This window comes from Phyllopteryx taeniolatus, chromosome 1 (genome assembly GCF_024500385.1).
Source record: "Phyllopteryx taeniolatus isolate TA_2022b chromosome 1, UOR_Ptae_1.2, whole genome shotgun sequence".
NCBI classification, from domain to species: domain Eukaryota; kingdom Metazoa; phylum Chordata; class Actinopteri; order Syngnathiformes; family Syngnathidae; genus Phyllopteryx; species Phyllopteryx taeniolatus.
The window spans coordinates 6483798-6511137 of NC_084502.1; the positions used below are offsets into that span (position 1 = coordinate 6483798).

Consider the following 27340-nt stretch of genomic DNA (forward strand, 5'->3'; position numbering starts at 1 on the left):
GTTTGCGGGGACCTGGTGCAGGACTCTACACTGTGAGCTTTGACTGTGGATTATGCAGTTGTTTTGTCAATTTTTGCTGGCAATATTGAGATGCTCAATCGTAAGTGGTCTCATTCATTGGGTCCAACGCGGGTCCAGACTAAACGTGCGTGCCAGCGTAGCGGCTGAATTGCAGCGATGTTTCCTGGAGCCACAGTGGGTTGGGATGTGGTGACATGTCGTGGCAGGATATCAGTGCTCTGTACAGCAAGGTTGAGCTAGGGCTGCCCTGTCAGCACAACTTTTAACCACGTCTAATTTGTCTCCTCCTCTTCAACCCACCCTATCCCCCATCTCCTTCTCCTCCTTCCCTGGCAGGACGGATCGGAGATGGCTGTCTCTGGTAAGGCGGTGGGTTTGTACTTTGAGGAGAAGCTGCAGGAGATCTTCCCGGGACAGAGCTTCCCCGAGCCGCTTGAAGATGAAGTCGTGGACACAAACGAGAAGGACAGCGAGAGGGAGGGGGACGAAACGGAGGACTCTGAGGATGACTTTCAGCCCCGACGCAAACGGTTAAAAACAGATGACAAAGCTGTCCACATCAAGTGAGAAGAAAAGCTGCGTTCTCTCCAATTTCATAAACATTTCACAACTTGCCTCTTCAGATTTTCAAGTTGGATTTGTTTGTTTTTGTTGTTTGTAAAGGACTTACTTTTGGGGTTTTTTTTTTTTTTTAGCTCAAGCATTTTCATTTGTATATTTGTTGTGACAATTTCTTTATAAAACAACCCTTCCCCGACCTGAGTGTAATATACGGTATCTTTGCTTTTTGACTTGGAATCTGTCAAGTGTTGACTTGATGACTGTGTGTGTCTATAAGAGAATCTAGCCCACTGAATGAAGATATTCCCGCAGTATTCATGATTGGGTGCGTCAACTGAAATATATTAAAGGAAATATATGTTGTGAAATTGTCCCTCTGGGCATATTTAAGTCATCTTTTTTTTTTTTTGTATCAGGTACAGATTTTGTTTCCAGAAGCGGTCAGTTCAGTTTGGAACGTGATCACAATTTGGGTGTTCATGTAGCACTCAGCCTTCCAGCCATCTGTTTTTAATCGCGCCTGTCCTCATTAGGGTGACGGGCGAGCTGCAGCAGAGTGAGGCGAGAGGCGGGGTACACCCTAGACTAGTGGTGAGCGGTAGCGTTTGCTACTTGGGACTTGGGACACCACTGTCACGCCGCAATTATACAAACCGTCAGTATTACACAAAACAAAGCAATATAACAGCACCCAACAGCAGAGTGGTTGAGCATCAATATCTACTAATGTGACAAAAAAAATTCAAAAAATAGATAAGGTCCATGTGTAATATGTATTAACGTTTGCAGATCAATACAGACATTTTGCAAGTTGACCTTGGCTTGCACTGACCAGTGGCTTTGTTTTTTTTAAGTACTGCGAAAATAAAAAGTCATGTAATACTTTTGTTGCTGCCATGCAATATAAAAAATCAACAAGGGTTCTTTGTGTGCACGTACAATATTTGGCTAGAGAGGGAGTGCTAGCCATCGCAAATTCTTATTCAGTAGGCTACTCATGAAATTACAATTTTTTTATAAGCCAGTCCTTAGAGATGTGCCGTGGATTCATGATTGAATGTTTGAAGCAGATCTTTCGTCTTCTGTATTGTTGTATGTTAACTAGTGGCCGGTTTAAGCATCTCCTTTGTATTTCTACATCAAAGTAGTAATTGAGTTCCTGAGGCCGTATGTTTGTCTGCTGGGTCTCCCACGCCTGTTTTCCATGATAACACTTCCTTGGTTTGCATTGGAGTGCCAAATCATAAAAAAGAGGCGTGCATTTTATGGCCAGAGAGAACGATTAGCATTTGCTGGGTACACCGGACATACTGGCGACAGTCGGGTGTACGCTTGATGCATGGATGGTGGACAGAAGTGAGGCCAACTCTTCTTACGGGTGGAGGAGGGTCTGCACACGCCCTCATCTGCACTCCCTTTTTCAACTCGTCACCAAGAATTCTAGGCGGGCTTTTTGAGTTGACTCATGCATTTCAATTGCAAATCCCCTTTTAGTAATTCATTTTATAGCAAAAAAAAATCATAATAACAACCGTAAGATATTTTTAAGGTGTCCGTGAACGCACCTCAGAGACTAGCTGTGAGCTAGTATTTCCTGTACATGACCAGGACACGTGGGGGGAAAAAAAAATAAAAAAATGACATGCATAAATGTTGCCCGCTGCACAGTAACACAGTGGAATGGTACGATGGTTTTGGTCTGGGGATATGCACAACTAATAAACAGTAAATAATTGGCCAAACCTCTTGGCCACAATTCGAAAACAGCAAGTCCTGGAATGCGGACGTAATGACAGCACGTGACCTGTCGAGTGAACGCTGCGCGGTCAGCTGACACTTGGGGAAATTAGCCTTTTGCCTTGACGACGCTTTTATTTATTTGTATTAGATGTGGTTTATTAATTTTTCAGGGGGGCTACGTCGTGTTTTGTAGGTAAGGCAAACTCCGCGCATCTTAAATATTTCTTTTAATTACAGTGTAGTTAATGGTGTATAAGCAACGCATAAACAAGCTCGTTTTTGCATGAAGCAGTGGGCGTAATACAGCTGACAATAGGCAAAATATTATTTTTAATATTATTTGTACACCTCATTTTACTTTACCTCGTCTACAAATGAGCTGGCCTATGTGTCCGTTTTAAGAATCGAATGTTGGCCTTGAGCACAAAAGCATCCTCACCCCTGCCTTAAACGCAGCGCCGCCCTTCATGGGCCCAAAGCATCGCTTCTGCTTCCCTGCTACTGATGATTTGGAATGTTTGTGCCGCTGCTTTCATTTCTTCTTCATATATTTCATGTGTGAAATACAATCCTCACACTGTTTTGGGGGCCCCCTAGTGGCCAAGGGCCCCCAAACAGCCGCTGAGTCGGCTTGTGCTTTAACTTTACAAACAAATCAACAACGGCCCTGCAGCATTCTTTTTTGCACAGGATGGCACATTGTTACAGCTGTTTCTTTCGCGACCGTGTTCCAAAAATATAAAGCGGGTGACATTGTTAACTAATGACCATATTGCCACGTGGAGAGAGACGATAACATTTTTGCCAAGGTTTGTGGATATGTGACAAAGCCGTGTGAAATGTTTGCGTGCTGGTCCACGACATGCCCCGCCGCACTCACTATGACACTTTTCTGCAAAGTGGCATTTTCTTGGAAAGCATAACACAGGCTTGTTCAACAGCCTGCACAAAATGTCACTTTGTCTAACCCTTTGGAAATAACAGTAACTCATCACTCAACAGACGTACACAAACACATCGCATACGACATTTCGAAGGCACGTGTATGGGTTTTCTTATTCGCTCAATATCGATAAAGCCCACTGGATTTCTTTTTGAATGCCAGTTCATTTTCCTGATATGGAGTATTCGATTCATTTTTATCTAGCAAAAGTTTTTTGTTTTTTTCCTTTTTACATATGCCAAAATAATATTGTTCAAACTTTTCATGCCAAAATGTCTTCACCGTTCGGTAACTGAAATGAAGTTTCATGATTTGCAGCATGTTTCCTGAAGATGCTATTTACATTTTTGGATATATAGGAAAAATATGCCTTTTCCATGAAAACTAACAAAAATGCATCTCAAGTGTCTTCAGAGTTCCTTCATTGGTTCTTTTACAAATGATCCTTCTATTTCACTAAAGCTGTCTTTACCGTTATGCCACTAGAGAGAGCCTTGTTATGTCGTTGCAATACACCAGTATGAGGCAGCCATTTTGCATTCACACAATAGAAAAAAAGATAAACAAATTGTGTTGTTTCCCAGGTACAAATGAATATGTATTAATCTGTGAACGTGTCGGAACTCTTGCATGTCTTTTTTTGCTATTATGTTTGTATAAAGACAAGATTATCATGGGTTCAATCTGTCGTTCGGATTATTTATGAACCTGTATCTGCAGAGCTTGAAGGGCAACACGTAACTTGTGGAACTCACACGATTTTTATGAAACCTTTAATGCTGGTATAAAAAAAATGCTAAATTACAATTTGATTTTACCTGTCTTTATCATCATTATTGAGCAACACATTATATATATGGATGGATAGATTTTGTTCGCTTCAGGACGCATTTGTTTTGGCGCTCGCGATTGGCCCAGTTGACGTCACGTGACAGGATACATGGATTTTGTTCGCTTCAGGACACATTTGTTTTGGCGCTCGCGAATGGCCCAGTGTACGTCACGTGACAGCGTCGCTCCAGCCAATCATCTCGCAGCCAGCGTGTTTATCAAGCAACCGCTTGCTTGTTTTCGCCTCAGCTCGGCTCGGCGCGACACAACTGTGGAAGTCTCGTCGTGCTTCGTGTTTGTCATCTCCGCCGTCCAGCTACCGCAGAGGCAAGACACTTTTTTTTTTTCCCCCTCTTCCATTGCTTATTGTAGTTTCACGTGGTGTGTTTTATTGGCGTTATAAGACGTCAGACAAAAGGAAACATGGTTACGTATTTGTTGCTAGTTGTGAAGCTAGCTAAGTGGCTAGCAAATCCTTTATCTTTTATTTGTTGCTACCTGCTGACGGCACAAAACGCGAGCATACATATGTGTCATTTTCATTTGATGAGTGGTCGGTTGACGTAATCAACACCGGCGTCACGCGATTAACCTTTGTCCTTTGTCGCCGGTTTTTTTTAATTTGCAACTCTGCTTTTATGAATTAGGTCGAGAGTATTGTGCCCGTAGAATGTCAAATTAGATTGGAAAGTTCAGATTTTGAAAATAAACGATTGCGTCGTTTGATCAGATAATGGAAAGCAGAGCTGTTAGCGATGCCAGTGATTGCCAACCCATCTATCCAGTTATGTTTTTGAATTGAATATTCACGAAAATGATCATTTCTCGACAAATAATGTGTCTTTGTTGCTCTATGCAAGCCAGTGAAGAACAAATAAACGGTCTTAGATTAGAAAGCACAACTTTGTGAGTAAATTGAGACGAGTGATCATTATTTCAGTTGACTTTTAGTGAGGTTTCTGCTCTTACTGGTATGCCGTGAGATTTTTATTTATTTTTCCAATTTATAATATGTGCCTAGGCTCAATAATGGTTGGGAAACACTGTACTAAATGTTGTTTACCAGTTTGGAGACGATCCATTACAATTGATTTTCACAGCTATCGTTGTCTGTAGAATATGTTGAAAGACGGAGTCCTCACAAATGTGCCTTTCGGATGGGCCGCGGGTGGAAACTTGACGATATTGTGCCCCAACGGGTCTAAATGGGTCTGGGAAGGTCTGGGAGAATGCGCCCAGGATGCAAGAGACATGGCCAGCGTCTACCTGGGCCTGCTGTCCATCCTCTGCTTCATGATGTCCTCCCTGCCGTAAGTGTTGACCTCTCTTTCTTGGCCTTGCGGAGGCCAATAAGCATTCACCTAAACGCAGAATCATTTGTGTTTGGATTGTTCACAGGCAGTACTACAGCTCGTGCAAAACCGGGAACATGGACAGCGCGCTGTCCATTTGGTTTCTGCTGCTGTGGTTGGGAGGCGACAGCTGCAATCTGGTGGGCTCCTTTTTGGCAGACCAGCTTCCGCTTCAGGTGAAAGATCTTCCAACGTACACAATTTTAATTCCAATTGCAACGACATTTGTAAAGTCCAACACAATCGGTTCCAGGATGCTGGTCTGCCTCCGATTTGTCCAGATTTCAAATTCATTCGTTCATTCCATAGAAAATAATGGAAGTGGACATGATTGGTCCCTGTGTCAAACTGTCATAAAACATAACAGTAAAGGCAGCGTTTTAAGTAGCTTTTTACTGTCATACAAGTGTAAAAACAAGCTAATAACTGTGAATATTAAATTGTACAAACAATATGTAAAGAATAATTAATGACAAAGGCGTTATGTGAAGATGATTTTTTAACGCTATTAAGTGTTGCAACTGAAAAAAAATTTTTCAATTCCTATCAGTAGTGAAGGTGAAAACAAATCAACTTGGCACATACGGTGATTTTGGAGTCTTGCCTCTTACCACGAAACTTCCTACGTGTGTTATTCTCTTCTTACTATATTCTCTTTTAATACCTCTTGTTTAGGCAGCTCAGTCATTGAGAGTAAGTGGCCTATTTTCAAATTGTTTGACTTGAAATTTCTTTGGAATGTCTGTGATATTGTTCAAGGCCAGAGAGATGAGTGATCACCACGTAATCATCTGTTTGTTAATCATCCTATTAGAATACAAGTTGTCTTGACCAGTGATGATGAATTGGTTTCAACATCATTCGAATGAGAGCGCCTCAGCAATGTTGTTCATTTATATCAGGGGTGGGCAAACGTTTGTACTTAAAGCCCACGTTTAAGTTTAAAAGCAAAAGATTAGCCAGGTATTTTATAGATGAGGTAAAAAGAAAGTTAAAATGTCAAACACAACCCCCATTCCAATGAAGTTGGGATGTTGTGTTAAAACAGAATACAATGATTTTCCAATCATGGTCAACTTATATTTAATGGAGTACACTACAAAGACAAGATATTTCATGTTCAAACTGATAAACTTGATTGGGGTTTGTAGTTTATCTTAATCAAATGATAGTTTTCATTTTTTAAATGCATTATTTATAATTCAACTCGTTCACTGCCAGCCTTCCCAGTCAACATGAATATTTTACTTCTAAAGCCGTCAATGGCAGTGAATGTTAATCAATTGTATTCTATAATGCATCTTAATTATAATTCATGAACCAATTATTTAATACAAAAATAAAACATGAATGAGTTGGAGGAACTCGTGCTTTCATATTCTTTACAATAAATGATTTCACTCATTGTTTAATGAGATGCATGAAAAAGAAATAAAAAATGAATAAATACATTTTGATCAACCAATTTTTGGAAATATTCCACGACGCTCGATGATGTAAATGCTCGGTGGGCCGGATTGAAGATGGCCGGCCGGACTGTAGTTGAATTGGCTCCCTGATTTCTTTTTTTGATCATGTTTCTCTCTTGCTCTTCTTCTTCTCTTTTTTTAGACCTACACTGCAGTTTATTATGTTTTGGCAGACTCGTTGATGTTGACCATGTATTTATACTACAAGATGAAGAACAGAATGGGTGAAAGTGAGTCATCTCATTTTAAATAACATTTTTTCAATCACTTAATTTTGAGCATAACCACAACCCATATGATTGCTATACATCTACAAACAATTGCATAAGTGTACCACCTCCATTATACAAGTTCTGTTTATGATTATTCGCAATATTTTGGAAGTTATTTACGAGCAAAACGAACCAATTTATCTATATAAAATCATAGTACCAAACAGAACATGGATTAATCATTACTACTGGAATTATTGCACTTTATTTTAATGATAGGATGCGATTGCAGTGGAATAAACTTTCACGCGTTAAACATGTAGTCTCGCAAATATGACGATGACATTTTTAGCGCACAAGCTGAAAAGATTTTGGTCGCAGTCTCGAGCCCTGATATTGTATAAAAATGACTTGTTGCTTTTGAATGACTTTCACATAACTGTTTCATATTTGTATTAACATAACATAACATAACATAACAAGGCATTCTATTGCCTGGTGGTTATGTGTTACGATAAAGAGTGTATGAGCTGTAGTAGTAGTAGTAGTGTTACCGGTATGATAGACCACCCCATTGATCGCTTAAAAGCTGAGCTGCTCAATGACTTGACTGCGACACTTAAACAGAAATGCAAGCCAGCGCAGAGGGGAATAATCTATGCCGACTGAGGTCCTGAACTCCTGGATGATTTTAAAGGGAACGCGCAAGAGCGCCTGCCCACCCTTTACGTGTGCAATTGCGCAACCAAGTCACTCTTTTTGTCAAGAACAAATGTAAATCTGCAGCCATGTGCTCGCAACAAAATTGTGAGTCATCAGTTTAGATGAACATACGTATTTTTTTCGGGAACTTATTTGTGCAGAGTCGAGTCTTTGTTGCACTTCCAGACAGGAAGATGAAATCCTGACCTCATCACAAGCCGCATGTTGCTGTCACGTTCTTTCCTTTTAAAGAACGTGCTGAAATATCTCTGACTCGGCGGCTGTTCTGCCCTTCGCCAGGCAGGAGTGTTTTGTACGCGGTGGGCGTGGCCTGCGTCCTGGGCTTCGCCACAAACTTCGCCTACCCGCCAGGGCGGGTCGCCGCCCAGCACGAAGCGATGCCCGCCGCAAGCAGGGGACGCGCGCTGCTCTCGACCGCAGATGCTGCCGCGGTCAGTATGAGGCTTGCATTTAGTTTGGACGTCTTTTCCGAGCAATGCTCCATTGACCTCGACATTACTTTAGATTTTTCATCGCGTGGATTTCTTAGCATGCAGCTCGTTGCAGGACAAACTTTTAGGAAAGCCCATCTGGATCACATTCTGCCAAGTCCGGATTGGAAATTTCTGAGTCCATGTTTAATGAGATTATTGAAGATGGTTTTTAAAAAATATATATTAAAGTCTGTCAACCTGTATCTGAATGCAATTGGTTTTGCTAAGATTTTTGAATAATTTGATCTTGCTGTTGTTTCTTGTTTTCCAAAACTACTTCTGTCAAAAGTGTCATCTCAAAGATATAACTTCTCATAGTCGCCCTTCCATTTCTTCCAAAAATAGACTTGCTCCTTTAATCATGGAACATACACCAAAAATATGACAACATATGAATCAATTTTAAAAATGGGTAGTTACTTTTCAATCACCCTGTAGATTATATCAATATTATTATTGATCGTTGGTAAAACAAATTGTTGCAAGGTTTCATCCAGGAGAAATTCTTTTCAATACTATATTCTATACTTGAATCTCGTCTGTGGCGCTAATGGAGGAGCTTCATAGCTAAAAGGACGCCAAGTTGAATTCCAAAGGAACAAAATCGCTCATTGACTCTTGTGCGATTCCCAGGTTATAACGTTGAAATCTCGTTTTTCTTGCTTCAGTCTTTAACCCCCAAAGAGATCATCGGATTCTCCATTGGCTCGATATCGTCAGTGCTCTATCTGTTTTCCAGACTTCCTCAGATATGCACTAATGTGAGTATGACTACATATACTCTGCGTGTGCATATTTACATTACATACTGAACATTGTTTTTGTTTTGTAGCTGTCTGTGATTTAAAAAAAAAAAAAAATATATATATATATATATATATTTTTTTTTTTTGTCTTTTGACGCTAAAAAAATATTCCACCCTATTCACCAGCAAGTTGCGAGTGACCATGTGATGTTGTCTAGATATCCCATAATTACAACCCCCAATTCCAATGAAGTTGGGACGTTGCGTTAAACATCAATAAAAACAGAATGCAATGATTTGCAAATCGTGTTCAACCTATAAGACAAGCTATGTCAGGTTCCGGCTGATAAACTGGATTGTTTTTAGCAAATAATCGTGAAGTTGGAATTTGATGGCTGCAACACGTTCCCAAAAAGTTGCGGAATGCTCATGGAACACGTGTTTGGAAGATCCCGCAGGTGAACAGGCGGGGGCCACGATTGGCTAGAAAAGGAGCTTCCCAACAGTGAGTGTCCTCCGTTCCCAAACGTTGATTGAATGCTGTTCAAAGAAAACACGACGCTGTCGCAGCTTTTTGGGAACGTGTTGCAGCCATCAAATTCCAACTTCACGATTATTTGCTAAAAACAATAAGGTTTATCAGTTTGCACCTGAAATAGCTTGTCTTTGTAGTGTATTCAATGAAATCTAGGTTGAACATGATTTGCAAATGATTGCATTCTGTTTTTTATTGATGTTTAACACAACGTCCCGACTTCATTGGAATTGGGCTTGTACATCTCTTCATTGATGTTTGGATCAAGCGGAACCGCAAAGGTGCACTATTATCCATTTCTCCCATGGGAAATCGAAATCATCTTTCCCAGAGTCAAGCTGTTGCCATTATAACGGCCAATGTTTTCGGTCACATTTGAACATTCTTGACAGTCACGCAAGTGGGTGAAGGTGAAGGTGAAGGTGAAGGTGAAGGTGAAGGTGAAGGTGACCACCCCGAAAACAATGAAGCACTAAAGCTTGATAACGAGCGATGGCACGTAACCTCCGGTATGGATTCGTCTCTTCGCACCGTCTTTTTCTCTTAATACTCGTTGTTAAAATACATGTTGCAAAAAAGTCAAACATGGTCCAGATTCATCTTTCGAAGTTTGGTGACCGTCATACACTATTGCGCTTCGCGTGGCGTTAATGGCTGTTGGATTTGAGAGCGCAGGTGTCAAACTGTTTTTTTATCGCTGGCCGCATCAGTTTACATTCTTTTCAGTGCGGGTAACAAATGCAAAACAAGCTGCTCATCTTTATGTGTCAACGGGAACACTTTGAAGCACTTTTTACATTTCCAAATAAAACATCCATCCATCCACTTTCTGAAGCGCCAATCCTCACTCGAGTCGGGGGTCAAATAAAACCACAGCAGCTTAAATATTTTCTTTTTCGGAACCATTTGTGTGAAAGGAAGCGAAGTACGCAGGCAAGTGCACCGGTAACAGTTTGAACAGTGCCAATGATTGTTTTTCGGATGATGATGATGATGATGATGCTATGAATGTGAACTGCCTCCTACCCTCACATCTTTCACTTGAGGATGCTCCAAAGGTTCTCCATCGGGTTGAGGTCGGGTAAGGATGGTGAGTTTCTCTCCTTCTTATGCACATTGCAGAGGATGAGAAGATGCACGATAGTACATCGACACGCTTTGTCTTGTTGTACGACGGAGGAAAGCGCTTACTTTTCAGTTGTCCTTTTCACACCTTCAAAGAACCCAACCAAAGGGTTCGCTGATGTCGCTTCACGAGTCTGGCACAAATTATGACTCGGCCTCTTCTCCCTCCGGTGTGACACGGCGCTCATCGGTCAACAACGTCACGCTGCGAGGAATCCAGCCGCTTCATTGGCTGCTACGCGCATCAAATGAGAGAAACTCAACCCTGTCGAGAACCTTTGGCGCGGCCTCAAGCAAAAAGATCTCCGAGGGTGCGAGGCAGTTCACATCCGAACTGCACTCGTGGGAGGCGAGCTCGACATCCTGCGAAGAAGCGCAAACTCTCAACGTGCAAGTGCAACGGATGTCGGAATGGTGCGGCGGCTATCGAATAAGGATTATCATGTTCAAATGGAACTTGCCTTGTTCAGATGATTTTGTTGAAATCAACTTATCCTAATGCGCCAAATTCAGTGAATGACTGTTTTCAGCTCTTCGCAATCTTTAAAATGTCACGAAATGTTGTTGTGCGTCATCATTTTTAGCAGGGCATTTGAAGTTTTGAAGGATTGAGGAGGAAATAAAAAAAAAAAAAAAAAAAAAAAAGTATCATTGGGAGGTTTGTTGTGAGGCATTTGGACTTTGTCATTTGTGTTGACGAGTTGGGAAAAATGAGCGTACTATTTGGGATGCGTTGCAGTGAGTGCCGTGTCGTAATGCTGTTGCTCAGAATATCTCCCCTTCTGTTCACATCCCGCAAGTTGTGAGGAGTTGTTTTTCTTGAAAGAAGTGATTGCAGTTGTCCACTCCGAGCCAGTTTACTCTCGCATGCGCTGCTGATTTGAGTATGTCCCCACAGTTCAAGAGGAAGTCAACTAAAGGGGTGTCTTTCTTCCTGTTTGCTCTGGTCATCCTGGGAAACATGACGTACGGCCTGAGCGTGCTGCTAAAGAACCCCGACCGGGGTCAGGGCGAGAACAGCTACGTGATCCATCACCTGCCCTGGCTCATCGGAAGCCTCGGAACGCTCGTCTTGGACCTCTTCGTATCCTTTCGCCGCCTTCCTTACAGCCGCTTGGTCGCCTACTTTGCGACGTTTCAGGCCGCGGTCTTGCGGTGTCAAACATCCAAATGCTGACTCGCTACGTCTAGCGGCGCCTGAGAAAGCGCCAGCGCCCCCACTGATGCCGTTAAGACAGGCACGGGCTAAACTCGGCAGCCCTGACACACACAACAAATAAATGTTCTTCTATTAGATGGCAGCAAGGAAGGAAGGAAGGAAATGCACTCATTCATGCGTCCACATTTTTGTTTCTTGCTGTGCCGTGAGATTTATTTATTTTTCCTTGTAAAATATGTGCCTTGGAAATCCCTGGGTTAGACTTTTAAGGTTTTTGTGTGGGCCGCCGCCTTCGAAGGCGGAGCTAGGCACCCCGCAGTCCGATTGGTCCCGCTCACTTGTTGTTGAGCTCGTCGGTGGGTGGAAAGGTGACTTTAGCTGATGCATCACATCACATCTTACCAACACAATACTGAGGCTTTATTTTCCTAACACACCCTTTATAAAACAAAAGAAAGCAAAAGCAAAAGCATGATCATCTTGTTGGTCCATCTTGTTGTTGTCGCGTTTCATCTTTAACGTCGCGCTCCAGATCAGCATCCAGTTCATTTGCTACCGCCAAGCTGCGGACGGTCTGAACGCCAGCGACTCGGAGACGACGCCGCTGGTGGGGAGCTAGAAGCGTCCCCCGAATCACTCCTCTGCTATTGAACGCTTACCAAAAATCACTAAATCGGGATAAAGACATTTCTCTTTTCAAAATCTATAGTTGTATTTATTTCACTCCTTTCTTTCAGGTAAACATTTGATGAAATAGCGCAGACAGGCGATGCGTATTTCTGGTGCGGCTTCAGCTGCAGCGGTGACATTCCGTCTTAGTTTTAAAGGCAATGCCGAAGAATCCTCTTTTCGACGCCTCCGATTTTTCTCTCCAACGAGTTGCCAAACACTCTGTTTGTTTACAGTACAACTGTTTTTTTTTTTCCTGCTCAGAAATGTAAAAATTGTACATTTTTATCAAGTCCCGTAATCTGAAAAAAATGGTGCTTTTGTTTTTGTGTATTGTAAACGTTCAGTTTGATTGATTTAGTTTTGAATCCCGACACATTTGCACGGGTGATGAGGCATGCCGCTTAAACCGGTTGACACTATATCGTGCACGTTTAATTTACAGATTTCTCGCACAGTCATTTTTTTGCACACCTTTTTGTACTTTGAGGGAGAACACATTTTTATTGTGTCAGTGTACTGTACTGTTAAAAAAAAAAAAGTATAAAATCCAATGGAAACAATGAAATTCTGCTTGCTGTTCATTTGCTTGTTTTGGGGTGCGGTGAATGTTTAGTCACGAAGGATTGTACTTTTCCTCTTCGTTAGCAGCCTCACGTTGACGTCTTCAAACATGCACTTTGCTGCTCGGCCATCTCGCACACGCTGTACGAGCCCACCCGCTTTGGGTGAAAGGTCAATGTGAAAATGAGGCTTCTGTGCGTAGGGTTGGGAAACGGTGGCAGAGAGATTAGGAAGATGGATTTTTGGGAGTCGCTGAGGGGGAAGCGCCCGTCCATCACAATCTATAAACATCAGTGGGAATTTCTTAATGAGATGCTTTCAGATCTTGAGTTCCCCTCTCAAACCAAAATAAACATATCAGGACATATAGTGTGATTTTCTTTAACCCTGCGATATATATTGCAATGTTTCAAAAAAAAAATAAAAAATACAGGATAACTTACTCTTAAAGTGAAAAGCAGCACAAGTTTCTCTTTTCCCCTCGATAGAAAAAAAACGATGCTCAGTAGAGCCCAAAAGCCGACGGACTCGTCTGTGTGTCGAAAGGGCGCGCTAGTATCGAGCAGTCGTCCAGCCGGGCATCAAGTTCAAATCGTTTCTTTTCATGTCCAGTTAGACTGCCGTTTGAGCACTATAATATACACTATTCATTTGTTCTTCATCAATCTGTTTGAACACATTCGTTTGTGACTCTGCAATGTGCACACATACATTGCGATGCTCCAACGATATATTGTGCAGCCCTAATATACACACACACACACACACACGAGTCACTGGTGTTGTAGTGGCACGCTCGCCTGACTTTAGTGCAGGCAACGTGGATTCGGTTCCCACTCAGTGACGGTGTGAACGCGACTGCGAACGCTTGTCTGTGTCTAAATGTGCCCTGCGACTGACTGGTGACCAGTTCCGGGTGTAGTCTACCTTTTGCCCCAAGTCAGCTGGGATAGGCTCCAGTGACCCTAACCAGGATAAGCGGTGTTGAAAATGGATGGAAGGATATATACATATATATATATATACATATATATATTGAACTCGGGTGCCGTCCATTTCTTTGGATCGTCCTTGAGATGCTTCTCCACCTTCATTGGAGTCCGGCTGTGTCTGATGATACTGATTGGACTTGATGAGGAAAGCCACGCCCCTGTCTAGAGAAGACCTTACAGCTCACAGTGCATGTCAGAGCAAATGAGAAACACGAGGTCAAAGGAACTGCCTGAAGAGCTCAGAGACATATATATATATATAATAATATATATATATAAGAAAAACAGTGCGGTCTGGTGGATTTGCTGCCCTTGCGGAGTCGCCGGTTGTTTACGTTCCTCCTCCTGACAGACACATTCACATGTTCTGAAATCAATGTTGGACTTAACTTGCTGATGGTGGGTCACGGTTATCGTAACGTTTCCTCACTAAACACTCAAGGCCAACCAGCACTGATAAAAACAAATCTAAACATGATTTAGGCTGTGTTGAATTTATCTCGAGGTTTATGCTGTGAGTGTTTCACAACTGATGCTCGCGTTGTGTCCTCACTTCGCAAACTGTTCGACTTTTAAGAACTAAATCCCGTTCTTAGAGTTTGTGTTGACTGATCCTCCTCCTCCTCGTCATTCTTTTTCATCTCCTGGGGACGAACGCTAGCTGTCGGGTCGGAGTTCAAACGGTGCGAAACCAACCGCTCCAAGATCCAACCTCCAAAAACATGGCCATTTTTTAACTGCTGTCTTGGTTCCTCAGAGGTCAGAGGTCGCCGGAAGAGGGATTCTTTCGCCGCATTTGGCCCAAATGATTGGAACGCTCTTTTTGATGAATCCATTCATCGCTAAGATGTTGCCTTAGAGTTTTCAAACTTTTACAGCATGTTCCAGCTGAAAAATACAGTAGCGCAGTGGGCCCAAGTTTTCATCCAAAAACAAGACAGATATTTGGATTCCTAAAAAGTAGCTTGGATATTATTGTAATCCACTGTAATGTTAAATTAAAACGAAAGCATTCAAATTGTGCTTTCATGTAGGAATATCCAAAATTGTGCTTAAACAATGATTCATTTCAAATGTATTGCACATGAATCGAATGCAATGTGAGCAAGGATCAAGACCTGCCCCATATTTCAAGTGCCCCGAGGCAACATTTGATCAAATTGAACGCAATCGTTGAATTCAAAAGCTGGTTCGTAGCTTGAATGAACCGTGTTACACGAGGGGGCTTCGTCACAAAGTGTCAAAATCGCTTCACCGCAGCATCGCACTCTTTGCGATTTCACCACTGAATCACCGCTCTGTATTAAATATGAAATACTGAACGTGACTGCAGTTCCGCTGTGATTTATTTGTTGTCCACGCGATAGCGCAGCGTCGCTCTGTGTTTGCGCAGCGACCTCGGCACGAAGCAAACTTTGGCCGAGTCGCCAAAGTCGGATGCGCTCCAAAAGCGCAGCTCGGGCACGCTCAACGTGGCGCTCGGATCGACACGCCGCGCTGGGCCTTTCTCCCTCGCTGCCCGCCGTGGACCTCCGCCCGTCCTCGGGGCCAGGGGGGAGGAGGATTTCCTCGAGCCTTTTGAAATCTTAACAACTGTCCAATATTAACTGCAGCACAAACAGACGAGCGATAAACAAAAGGCAAAGTAAACAAACTCCCAAGGTTTTGTCACAACAAACATGTGCGCACACGCAGTCAATAATTAGCAGAGCTTGTGCGGAAAATCCATCTGCTCAACTATTTGTTTATAAGGGTATATATATATATACACGTCTAAATCCAAATTACGCAAATTGACTGTATGTTTGCTATGTTCTAACATATACTAATGACAGATTTACAGTTGATAAATTGAATGACACGCAGATGTTTTTTTTCAAAAGTATGTTTATTAGGAGGTATGCATATGTACAGATGAGTATAAGAACACACTTGGAGAATATGTAATGTGTACAATAACTTTATGACCAATTTATTGAACAGACAAAAAGCGCACACGTAGCAAGGCTTCTTTGTCAAAGCCAGAAAACAAATATTTGTACTATAATATAAATAATATTGATTATTCATACACAAAAACCACGAGACAGGATTTTTTATTTTTTTTTCTGAACGCTTCGATGCCATTTACACCAAAAGATTTTCTATCAGGAGAAGCCATTCATCAATATTCATAAATCCATAAACCGATGCACGTATACAGACACACACGTACATGCACAATATAAAAAGATGCAGGCAAACACACACACACACGTAAGTGTTACGCATCCGCCATGATGTTGCCAACAAGGTCAAAGTTCACCATGTTTCCCTCCATGTTCTGATCTCTGAAGTCGCAGTCAGTCGCAGCTGTTTGGATCCCAGTGGCATCCCAAGTCCTTCCTGGGTGTCCCCTCCGCCCCTTTTGGTCTTAACCTCTGGGGGGCCGGATTCGGACCTCGTCCAACACATCATCTATCACAGAACCCAACAAGCCTCAGCTGGACTTTTCCTCTCCGCTAAGAGACCTGCTCCTGGGGGATTGTGGAATGTTATTATTGCCCCCGCCCCCCCCAACCCCCCTCAGCCTCCCCAACTTCCCAGATACTTCATGAAACTTGACATGCGTGTGGAGATCGTTGCCTGAGTTGTGTCACTCTTGATGATTTTGTGTGCGTTAGAGCAGTCGCAGTCTTCAGCGCGGGGACGCTCTCGGCTTCAGATGAGAGAGTGGATCGACTCGGACATGAACTTCTCAGCGGGAAGTTTTCTCGCCTCCTCGGACGCTTACTGCTCCGCGGAGCAGTTTCAGTTCTACGGTGAGTCTAAAACCAAATGTTCTTCTTGTGGGGCCGTATACAAGAAGGACGCTTTGAATTTTGGGGGAATTGGCGGATTTATATCAGTCAAAGAGACAAATTGCATTCTGGCACTGACTTGAACGCTTCGGCCTCGTGGAAGTGTAACGTGAAGGCGAGGGTCGCACTGGAGTTTTGTTTTTCTTCAAAACTTCAATATTATTTTGGAGACGTGGGTTGATGAAGAGATTTGATGCTGTAAGTTCAATGCTATTCTTTCCCAGGTTCGAATTGGTCATTTTGTAGCAGTCTTTTAAAAAAAAACTCTTTCCTTGATTCTTGATGCTCATTGAACTTAAATCTTGCGGGATATTGCGGGATGCTCAATTTGGGAACGACATCACGGTGTGTTGTTGTTTTCTACTGAATGGCGTTCCAAGTCAAAAGTATTCAACCGGTAGCCACGCTGATCAATTGTGTTGTATTCGACGCTTTTTGGGGTCAAACAAATCGTTTATACACGTTGTATCAGCGATGGCTATCACCGTCACTGCCAGTGCAAACACAGTCATGGCGCAGACCTCCGCCAAAGCCCAACAATCCTAAACACGTCCATCTAAATCGTCTGACAAAATCCAAATCGATTTTTATTTTACCGTCACAGATGCATCTGCTGGATCTGGTTAGTCTTGTTTGTCTCTTGGCCTCGATGCAAACAGAGCGTCACAGCCAAAAGGGAAATAAAATTGCTGGACTGGCACCTTCATCCTGAAAAGGATTATTACCGTGATTGCTTGTGTATAACACTCTCGAGTATCCTATGCACCCCCAAAATCACTCTTGACCTATTCAACTGGATTTTTCTTGTAACCTATGTCTAATACGTAGTTTTATCCGCATAGTAATTTCTGTTTTATTAGGATTTTCAAAGAAATTGTCATAATGAGAAACACGCAGCCAGTGCAACGTGGCGAACAGGTGAGCGAAGCCATTGTTTTCCCCTTCGGCGTGCACGGCGCTAGGTTTAGAATTGAGAGCTAGTTGCGGTAGTAGTGGCGGTGAATGTCCAGTAGCGCACTTGCGCGTGAGGCCCACAGCGTTGGATGAGTCGAGTCGTCGGTGTATAGTCCACTAGGCGTTGTTAATTCGCCGGCCGGTGTTGTTCCGCGAGTCTGGAGAGTTTGGCGGCTGCGAGCTAGCAGAGTAGCGATCCAAGAAGGGCTACGTTTCCTGAGCGAAATGTTTAAAAGTAGCCAACTGGAGATGGCATTGCGATGGAAAGTAGGGGGAATCATCTGATAAATAGGAAAAGATATGATATGATAACAAATATCAAACATGGCCGCGCCCACAACACCGCTGTGTTTCTTGGCGAGCGGTGAAATTGATCTTATTATATATATATGGATTTGTAACATTAGACATTACATATCATGTTGGAATCAAAGTACACTTTTTTTCACAACCTCTAGGTAACCTACCCGTACGTGTCTCTACAATGTGACATTTGTTTCCCCATTTTCTTTGTACCTATGTATAATACACACCCTCAATTTTTAAGAACATTTTTAGCAAAGAACCACACGCGTTTTATTACATGGACTTGTGAGTTTTCTCTCCAGGGAAGCAGTTAGTATGAATCCTATTAATGGAGCAGTATGAATCACATGCACTGCAGGCTGTAAATTAACAATACAGTCCAGCGGCTTCTTGTGTTATTCAGGAGCACATTACATCATTTGATGAATTGTATTTATTTGCTCACTCATGAGGGTCCGACATGCAGGAAAGCAACACCCCCACCCCCAAGCATTCAGGGTGATGAGGGCGGGGACCGGGGGCAGATTGTTGTTGGCTCCCAAACGTGTGGGATGGAAGGGATGCTGAGGGGTGTTTAGACAGTTTTCTAATGGTTTATAAACACTTTGGTCACATGATACGATCCCCCCCCCCACACACACACAAGCACGGTCCGATAATGACAAGAAACATCTGGTACCAAAGCGAAAGTGAATTGGACAAAAGGGGGGTGGTGATAAAGCGACTGCTACTGTAAATCCGTTCGACTTATCAAATGAAAAGCACTGACTGGTGAAACACATCAACATTATTGATCTTTTTCATCCGTCCATCCACCCTTCAGATATATCCATCCACCCAACCATCCACACGTGCCGGACGTCAAGCGGATGGAAGGACACCGGATACAATATCCTTCCATCTGCTTCAAGTCCAGCGTCTGTCTATTCTCCCACCAAACATCTCTCTGTCCATCTGTCACTCATTGAAATCAAGCCATCAAAGCTGAAACCATAAAAGGGAAGAATCTCAAGATGTGTCTCAATCTCTGCTCCTTGTCCCACCAGAGGTAGTCACCCATCCATCTACCATCTAGGTCTATCCTTCCATAAAACTATTCATCCATCCAATATCCATCCATCCGTTTTAAATCCAGCATCCTCCCATTCTTCCACTAAATACGGTAGATCCATCCATCATCGTTCAAATAGATCCAAGAAACCCCACATCTGTCTATCCAATATCTGGCCATTTCTCCACCAAATGTCGTTATCCGTCCATTCACTCGTCAATCCACCGCTCAGATCCAACCCACAACAAACCTTTCACCCGTCCGATATCATACGTCACTTTGAAGTCCGATATCTGACCATTGTTCCATCCATCCGTCCAACTATATACCCATTCAATATCCCTCCGTCTGCTTGACGTCCAGCATCTGTCCATTCTTCCACTATATCCTTTCTTCCGTGCATCAGCCAATGAAAGGTCACTGGCCCCATTCAATGACCGCCTCCCTCATCGGTCCCAGTCGGGATGTTCCAGCTGCACTTCGGGAGGCTGCCAACGGACACAAACGTTTTCTCACTGGAGACGACACTTGAGAATGACCGTCGCGTCGAACCGAAACGACAAAGGCAGACGGGAAAATGTGGCCGACGTCACTGGGACCTCCTCAGCTGCATCCTGTCCTTTGTCACGTTCACAAGCTTTCAGCTTTCCAGTGAAGGCACAATGAGGAAGAACAACACATTCCGACTACAAATTGTTAGTCATTTGCGGATGCGAAGATGTCTTCACACGGCTAGAATGCAGAAATGAATCGCAGAATACCGATGCATGCTACCATGCTTCCGAACATGAATCACTCAATGACAGTGATGCTATGTTTCTCTCACTAGTCAAATGTTCTTTTTCAATCAGACATGTTGGCTGACCCTCTGGGCTACCCACTGCCGGACCCTGACCTCCAGCTGCTCCCTTACGGCCCACAGCAGTACAACCTTGCCGGTCGCTCCTTCCCCCCCTACGGCTCCCCGTCGTCCTCCACGTCCTCGTCCTCGTCGCAGCCCCGCCACGCTCTGTATCACTTCGGCTCCGACTTCCCGGAGGGCCCCTGCGATCCCGCCCCCCCCGAGCCCCACTGTGCGGGCTTGCCTCAGGGCCTCGACTTAGCGTGTCTTCCTGCGGTACGGAGACCACGCGTGGCCTCTGTCGGGAGGATCCGAGGTCACGACGAGCTGTGCGTGGTGTGCGGCGATAAAGCGTCGGGGTATCACTACAACGCTCTCACCTGCGAGGGATGCAAAGGTGACGTCACAGCTCGCGCAATTCCGCCGCCGCCGCCCTTGTCAAGCTATCGAGTCTTTCCTATTTCTCACCTAAATGTCGCAGGTTTCTTCAGGCGTAGCGTGACCAAAAAGGCCGTCTACCAGTGCAAGAGAGGCGGCGGCTGTGAGATGGACATGTACATGCGGAGGAAATGTCAAGACTGTCGCCTCAGGAAATGTCGCGCCGTGGGAATGCTGGCTGAGTGTGAGTGGAGACCGTGCAAATTGATTGTTTCGCTGAAGCCACACAGGGCAACTATAAGACAACGCTTCGATTCCTAAAAAGTGCATTCATATTATTGTAACATCATGCCGTTTGAACATCCAACCGAAAGATAGGAAAAGGAAGAACGTGTACTGACATTCAATTCAAATGTATTGCACATAAAAACAGGTTTTTATCATTTTTACGAAGAAGGGAATGAAAGATGACCCGAAATGTTCTTTATGACAGTGTCTGTTGGCGAATGTAGGAGAATGTTCCAGACTGATCATTTGAGAAGCATGTTGGGGAGTTTTGGAAAATGTGTCGGAAAGTTGCTGAGTGTTGAAGAACGGGCTTTAGTTTTTGGAGAATATCGTAAAAGTATGAAGCATGTCACCAGATTGCCGAATTTTGGACTATGTTAAAAAATACTGCAGAAGGTTTAAAATGGTGGCGGACATTTGAAAAACGTTACAGTCGGAGAAAGATTGGACAATGTTGAAGAACACAACAGAACGTTTAAAGAGGGTTGTAGAATATGAAAGAACATTGAAGAATGTTAGATAATAATTTTAGAAAATATTGTAGAATGTACTACAACGTTTTAAAATGAACACACATTTGTAGAATTTTGGAGAGCGTTGGCGAATGGTTGAAAATGTTGGAGAACCTTGAAGAACGTTACAGTTAGAGAATGTTTGCAAATGTTCTCGAAGTATGGAGAATGTTAAAGAATGTTGTCAAGTAGAAGAAAGTTCATGCAACATAAAGGTGGCCATTTTGGGGGGAATATTGTAAAATGATGTACAATTTACTTTGGACAATGTTGTGAATGTAGGAAAACGTTAGCGAATTCTATACATTTGTAGAAATTTGGAATGTCGAACATGGTTGAGAGCGTAGAATTTTGGAGGATCTTTCAAATGATGATAGATGTTGGTAAACATTGAAGAATGTTGGCCAAAAATATTAGATAGTGTTGAAGCATGCCGGAGAACGTCGAAGAACATTATGGAATTCGGGAGTCTGTTGTGGCGGTTGAAGAATGTGGAAGAACATTGAAAATGTTTGCAGAATGTTAGATATAATTCTGCAATGAAAAAAATATTGTCCCATGTCAAAGAAGTTTGAAGAATGTTGAAGAACATTACACGAGGTTGCTGAATTTTGGAATTTTTGTTGAGAAATGTTATTTCCTATTTGCGAATGGTTAGTGTTTGGCACCTGGGCCTTCAGTGGGGAAATCGACCAGTAGGCCTGCGATACAAAAACGCAACGTAACAGCACACAACTGTGCCACGTAAATCACCTGGAGGAGTTCAGAATCAATATTTACATGATAAAAACACAGAAAATGTAAATAAAATGAGCAGACATTCTAATTGTTAAAATGTATGAATGTGTGCAGATCTAGTCGAACTTGGCTTGCTCTGACCAACCAATCGGAACCTTCTGCAAAGTATCATTTTAAATAGGGTTAGGGTCGACTTTCTACAATTTTTGGGGGGAGAAAATGCGCATTATACATGAGAAATGACAACAGCTGTTTTGTGTGTGTGTGTGTGTGTGTGTGTGTATATGTAATATGAAGTGATCATACATTGAAATGGGTTCACAGTCATAGCGGCCCTCCGATGGAAACCACAACTCCAATGTGGCCCGTAGCAAAAAACCAGTTTGACACTCCTGTTTTAGATGAAGTCCACTTGGTCCAATCCTGCAACAACAACAGGAATCCTGCGATGGCGAGTTTTAGACGCCTTCCTGCGTCTTCTCCGCAGGTCTTCTGACGGATGTTCAGTGTCAGTCCAAACGACTGAGGAAAGGAGGACGAGGAAGAAGACAGGAGGAAGAGGAGAGTGTGGCCAGCAAGCAGGTCAGCTCCACCAGCAGACTTCACGGACAGGTACGGACCGGCTTCTTCATTTAGCACACAGTACAAATTCTTTGTGACTGCACTTCAGTAGAATTTTCACATATCTGTACTTATACTCGACTACAGTTCCCAACTACCGTATTTTCACGACCATAAGGCGCACCGTATTAGAAGGCGCAGTCTCAGTTACGGGGTCTGTTTCTGTATTGAACGCATACTTCAGGCGCACCGTATCATTGGGCGCAGGCATGGTAAAACAGACGCTAGCTAAAAACGCATGCACGCTAATACAATGTTTTTAAAAAGGCAGCGGGAGCAAAACTGAGTACGGTTGTACTTTATTGAAGTATTTAACAAGGTACTCACGTTATTTTTTGATCAATCCTCATCCACAAATCCACCAAAGTCCTCATGTTCTGTATCCGAAATGAAGAGCTGAGCAAATTCTCCATCAAACACGCCAGGTTCCCTCTCGTCATTGTCGCCGTCAGTCTCGTTGCCGCGGGGCTCCTCAGAAACGATGCCGGCTTTCGCGAAAGCTCCAACAACAGTGCAGACACGTTAGCCCAAGCCCGTAACTCTCCCGGCGCTGCCTCCTAGTCTTAGTAAAGCTGCGTTCGCCATCTGTCATCCATCGCTCCCACGCCCTGTCTACACCGATGTCCAGCGGTTGGAGTTCCTTCGTCGAGCCTCCCGGAATGATGGCGAGCTCCGAGTCATTGCACTAGTGGAATGGTGACTGTAGAGACGCTTCTCCACATAAGGCTCGCCGCATTATAAGGCGCCCCGCCCATTTTGGAGAAAATGTAAGACTTTTAAGTGCGCCTTATGGTCGTGAAAATACGGTAATATGTGTTCTTTTACTCCGCCACACTTTCTGTAACCATCGTTACTCGTTACTACAAATATCTAAAGAAATTGGAGCACAAAGCAGAAGAATAGTCCTGCCTATCCAGAGCGAAACACATTTTAAAAATTCATATTTATCCCTTATGGACAAAATGTGAATGTTCTTTTAGTTAGCATGAGCTGGTTGAGGCATACGGCTAATGTGGCGGCCAGGCTAACCTGTGCGAGCTCACTTTGCTCATTAGCCAACATGTAGACCTTTAACTAGTTCAGGAAACTACATCAATAAAAATATAATTCAAATATATAAAAACAATTCTTCCCAATTCTAACCGCTTTTCCAATACTTTTCTTTTGGCTTTCAATAATTAAGTACCTTTCATATCAGGAAATGATTTTCTGTTAAGAGACCCATGTATTGACTTCCATATTTATTTCCGTAATTGGTTTGTGTAACGTGAATGACTGCATAGAAATATTGGCTTTAACAAAAATAAATAAATGAACCTGAATTGGGCATGATGCCGTGCTGCGTCAACGCTGCTTCACCGTAGTTGAGTGAAACTCTTCTTCGTTTGTCTGCATGACTGTAAGGCGCTGCAATGAATTCATCACAATGTACACATTGTTGAATTCTTTACTTTCGTTTTCATTATTACTATATGTTTTGATAAAGTACAAAATTGTAGTGCTGTTTTGCTCATTTAAAAACATAAAAAAACATTGGGGGGGGGGGGATGCTGGAACGGATTAAGGGCATTTCCATTCAATTCAATGGGGAAAGATGATTTGAGCTATGTTTTGAGTTAAGAGTGTGGTCATGGCATGAATTAAACTCAGCTCTCAAGACACCACTGTTCTTTATACAAGGCAGCCGAGGACCCAGTAGTAGTCAGTATCAAACAGTTCGATGATTGTGTGCCATACCAGGTGGTCACGTCCACTTTAAGCCGGGAACAGAAGCACACGGTGGACAAGATGGCGGAGGCTCATCGGGTGTGCCGAGCTCAGTACAGCGACCGCTGCAGGGTGACGACATAACCGTCCGAATGCATCGTTTTCGTGTGTGTGTGTGTGTGTTGCTCTCACCTTGTATTTGTGTGCAGATGTTTGATTGGCCGTGTGCAGAGGAAGGGGCGGAGCTTTCGGAGGTTACGTCACCTCACCTGCAACGAGTGCTGCAGTTTGCCAGGACGCTGCCTGGTAAGATGTCACCCGCCAACCTTTGACCTCCAATGAGTGAAGAAGAAACCTTACGCTTTAGTTTGAAGATCGATTGAAAACACCATTTTTAAAGAATACATAAAAGCTCCCAACTGCTTTGACAGCATACTGTGCACTGTAAAAGGGCACGTTGTCTTTGGAAACGTCTGCACTCAGGTTTTGACTTGTTGGACCTGTCAGACCAGCGCTGCCTCCTGTCAGCGTCTTCACTGGACCTCATGTTCCTGCTGTCCGCCCAAAACTTCGCCAGTAACCCGACTGCAAAGCCTGCCGCAGGTGAGAACGCAAGTTGAGGCCAGCCAGGAGGTGGCCACACCCTCCGTGTGTCGTTGTCTCAAATTGTGTGTATTTGAGGGGCAGAACATTTCTAAAAAAAAAAAATAAATAAATACATTCTTGTTGACGATTGGTGTTCAAGGGCATCCCCCAAAACGTTGGCCAGCCCTCAGAATATTTTCTGGCTGCGACACTGGAGCTGTCAAACAAACTTTTCTTCGCGGGCCACTTTGTTGTTAGGATTTAAATACTGTACACAACAAAATGATGGAGAACTCGTTTTGAAATCAGACATCAAGGAAAAAAGTCACTTCAATTATTTAAAAAAAAAAAAAAAAAAGGGGTTGATTAAAAAAGGCTGGCAATATTCCAATGTTATTAAAATTGTAGACTATTTGCAATTTTTGTTCAGATTCTTAGCAAGAAACATGACTTAGATGCAAATAATGTGCTTCATTGGGCCACATAAAGTGATGTTGAGGGCCAGATCAGGCCCCCGGGCCTTGAGTTTGTCTAGTACGAGACCAATGATTCTTAGTGTGGGACGCGTACCACTAGTGGTACAAGGGCTCCCTCTAGTTGTGTGCGAGAGAATCACCGAATCAAAATTTCAAACTGTACAATATATTTGCATTTAATCTTGATGATCAAACACCTATTTAGGTTAACTTTTGATTTAACTCCGTGCACCACATTTTCTTTGAATAATGATTGAATAATTTGACGATATTGAGTCACAGTTCAAACTGTGCATGATGTTACAGTGGCTTGTGACAATCTTAAACATACATTTTGGTAATAAAACTTCCGGCCCGATGTTTGACGTACACTTACCATGCTATACAGTATTATATTGTCGCTCATGATGTTGCAACATCACACTCAGTCCCAGTTGTCTCTTTATCATCAGCATTGCAGCTTTTCAGCACCTCAACGCACGACTGTCTGAGATGCGCCGCCTCAAAGGACAATGTGCAACGTGGGTACCATTCGCAAGTGATATTCATAGTGGCAAGCTGTAAAAAAAAAAAAAAAAAAAAAAAACAGAAATAAGTGTGTACGTGTGTGCGTTGGACAGGACGTAGCGAGGAGCTCCTGAGCCCCGTGCTCAACTTCTTTCACAGCATGGTGGCGTTGCAGGTGACCGAGGCCGAGTACGCCCTGCTGGGCGCCACCGCTCTGCTCTGCTCAGGTCAGAATTTGAAGAATCAGATGCAAAAACATGATTAGAGCATACTGGACCCCCGCATGTTCGCGGTTCGGCACCCGCGGATTCACCTACTTGTAGAATTTTATTTTACATTTTTTTCCCCCAATATTTTTTTCCCTCTTTTTTTGGAGGGGTGGAACCAACCCCGAAATATTGGCTGTTTATCCCAGTTTATTCAAGGATTTTGGGGATAAAAAGAAAGAAAGAAAAATAAAACAAATCAAAAGCCTGAGCCAAAACAATATCATCACCACAGCAGGGTACAGTACAAGCGGGATCGGTGCTTAATCCGAGTGCGCTTGCGCTTGTGCTGTGTCCGTCCCGCAGACAGCGCGTCGCTGATGGCTGCCAGTTTCGTGGAAAAAATGCAGGAGCTGATCCTGGACCTGCTGTCTCGCACGTGCGGGACCCGGGCCGGAGCGGCGGGAGGCGGGCCGCGCAGGTTTGGTCATCTTCTGGGCCGGCTGACGGAGCTTCGGACCCTCCGTCACAACTACCTCCTCGTGACCCGACAGAACCATGGACCCTGAACGTCTCGTTTGCGTCCTGTATGCTCCAACACCGGCAGTGTTTTGCCCTGCTCTCACATCAGTTGCGTTGGCTTGCGCATCTTTTTGCCTTTCATTACTTTGACACATTTCTTCTCGAGCACGGGTGGGCAAAGTATGGCCCGTGGGCCACATGCGGCCCACCTCCTTCTTTATTCTGAACCACATTGCATTATTCAAAGTCCTGTAATATTTGTTGAATTAATTTGGCTATTTTACCTTGAAATGTATGTATTTCATTCATTCGTGTAATTAAATATTTGTTAATTCAGTGATTTGCAACGTGCGGTACTAGTACCATTCGTGGTACGTGTGCTTCCTCTAGTGCACAGGTGTCAAACTGGTGGCCCGGTGGCCGGATCCGACCCGCCACGTCCTTTTATGTGGCCCGCGAAAGCAAATCAAAATTGCTCATTGTGTTCTGGTGTAATACCAGAGATATTTGCAAGCATTTTTTTGTAAACCAATCCCCCTTAGAAAACAGGTAATAGTTGAAAAACATGTTTTTACAGGCTTCTGATTTCAAAACTGACTATTCACCAATGTGTTGTGTATACTGTATGTCATTACAGTATAGGAGGTAATCTTTCATTGATATGGCTTCACAGTGGTAGTGGTAGCGGCCCTC

At 43.3% G+C, this 27340-nt stretch overlaps 3 protein-coding genes across 13 annotated transcripts in view; all 3 read left to right on the forward strand.

Annotated features, from left to right (window-relative positions):
* trim33 (tripartite motif containing 33) overlaps window positions 1-1464 on the forward strand; it is a 58737-nt gene extending 57273 nt beyond the window's left edge. For all 7 annotated transcript variants that reach the window (XM_061767035.1, XM_061767005.1, XM_061767022.1 and 4 more), the window contains one exon: window positions 358-1464. In XM_061767035.1, the coding sequence (XP_061623019.1) occupies window positions 358-588 (231 nt within the window). In that variant the 3' untranslated portion in view covers window positions 589-1464. The remainder of the gene's footprint in view (window positions 1-357) is intronic.
* A 2761-nt stretch (window positions 1465-4225) lies between these two features.
* Window positions 4226-13127, forward strand: slc66a1 (solute carrier family 66 member 1). 3 transcript variants are annotated; one of them, XM_061767135.1, is made up of 8 exons: window positions 4226-4423; window positions 5197-5406; window positions 5495-5624; window positions 7060-7147; window positions 8084-8283; window positions 8994-9086; window positions 11630-11815; window positions 12423-13127. In XM_061767135.1, the coding sequence occupies exons 2-8, from the start codon at window positions 5216-5218 to the stop codon at window positions 12507-12509; spliced, it is 975 nt and encodes a 324-aa protein (XP_061623119.1). In that variant the 5' UTR covers window positions 4226-4423; window positions 5197-5215; the 3' UTR covers window positions 12510-13127. The 3 variants fall into 3 exon arrangements, with proteins under 3 accessions (XP_061623119.1, XP_061623110.1, XP_061623124.1); XM_061767126.1 differs by having other exon boundaries at window positions 4233-4423; window positions 5213-5406; XM_061767140.1 differs by having other exon boundaries at window positions 4250-4423; window positions 5213-5406; window positions 8132-8283.
* A 2828-nt stretch (window positions 13128-15955) lies between these two features.
* nr1h5 (nuclear receptor subfamily 1, group H, member 5) lies at window positions 15956-26983 on the forward strand. Of its 3 annotated transcripts, XM_061767076.1 has the most exons (10): window positions 16365-16916; window positions 20118-20504; window positions 20589-20729; window positions 22511-22635; window positions 24385-24483; window positions 24561-24657; window positions 24835-24954; window positions 25865-25933; window positions 26033-26146; window positions 26492-26983. In XM_061767076.1, the coding sequence occupies exons 1-10, from the start codon at window positions 16760-16762 to the stop codon at window positions 26692-26694; spliced, it is 1512 nt and encodes a 503-aa protein (XP_061623060.1). In that variant the 5' UTR covers window positions 16365-16759; the 3' UTR covers window positions 26695-26983. The 3 variants fall into 3 exon arrangements, with proteins under 3 accessions (XP_061623068.1, XP_061623051.1, XP_061623060.1); XM_061767084.1 differs by having other exon boundaries at window positions 15956-16916; window positions 20118-20729; window positions 26496-26638; XM_061767067.1 differs by having other exon boundaries at window positions 16290-16916; window positions 20118-20729.
* The last annotated feature ends 357 nt before the right edge of the window (window positions 26984-27340 follow it).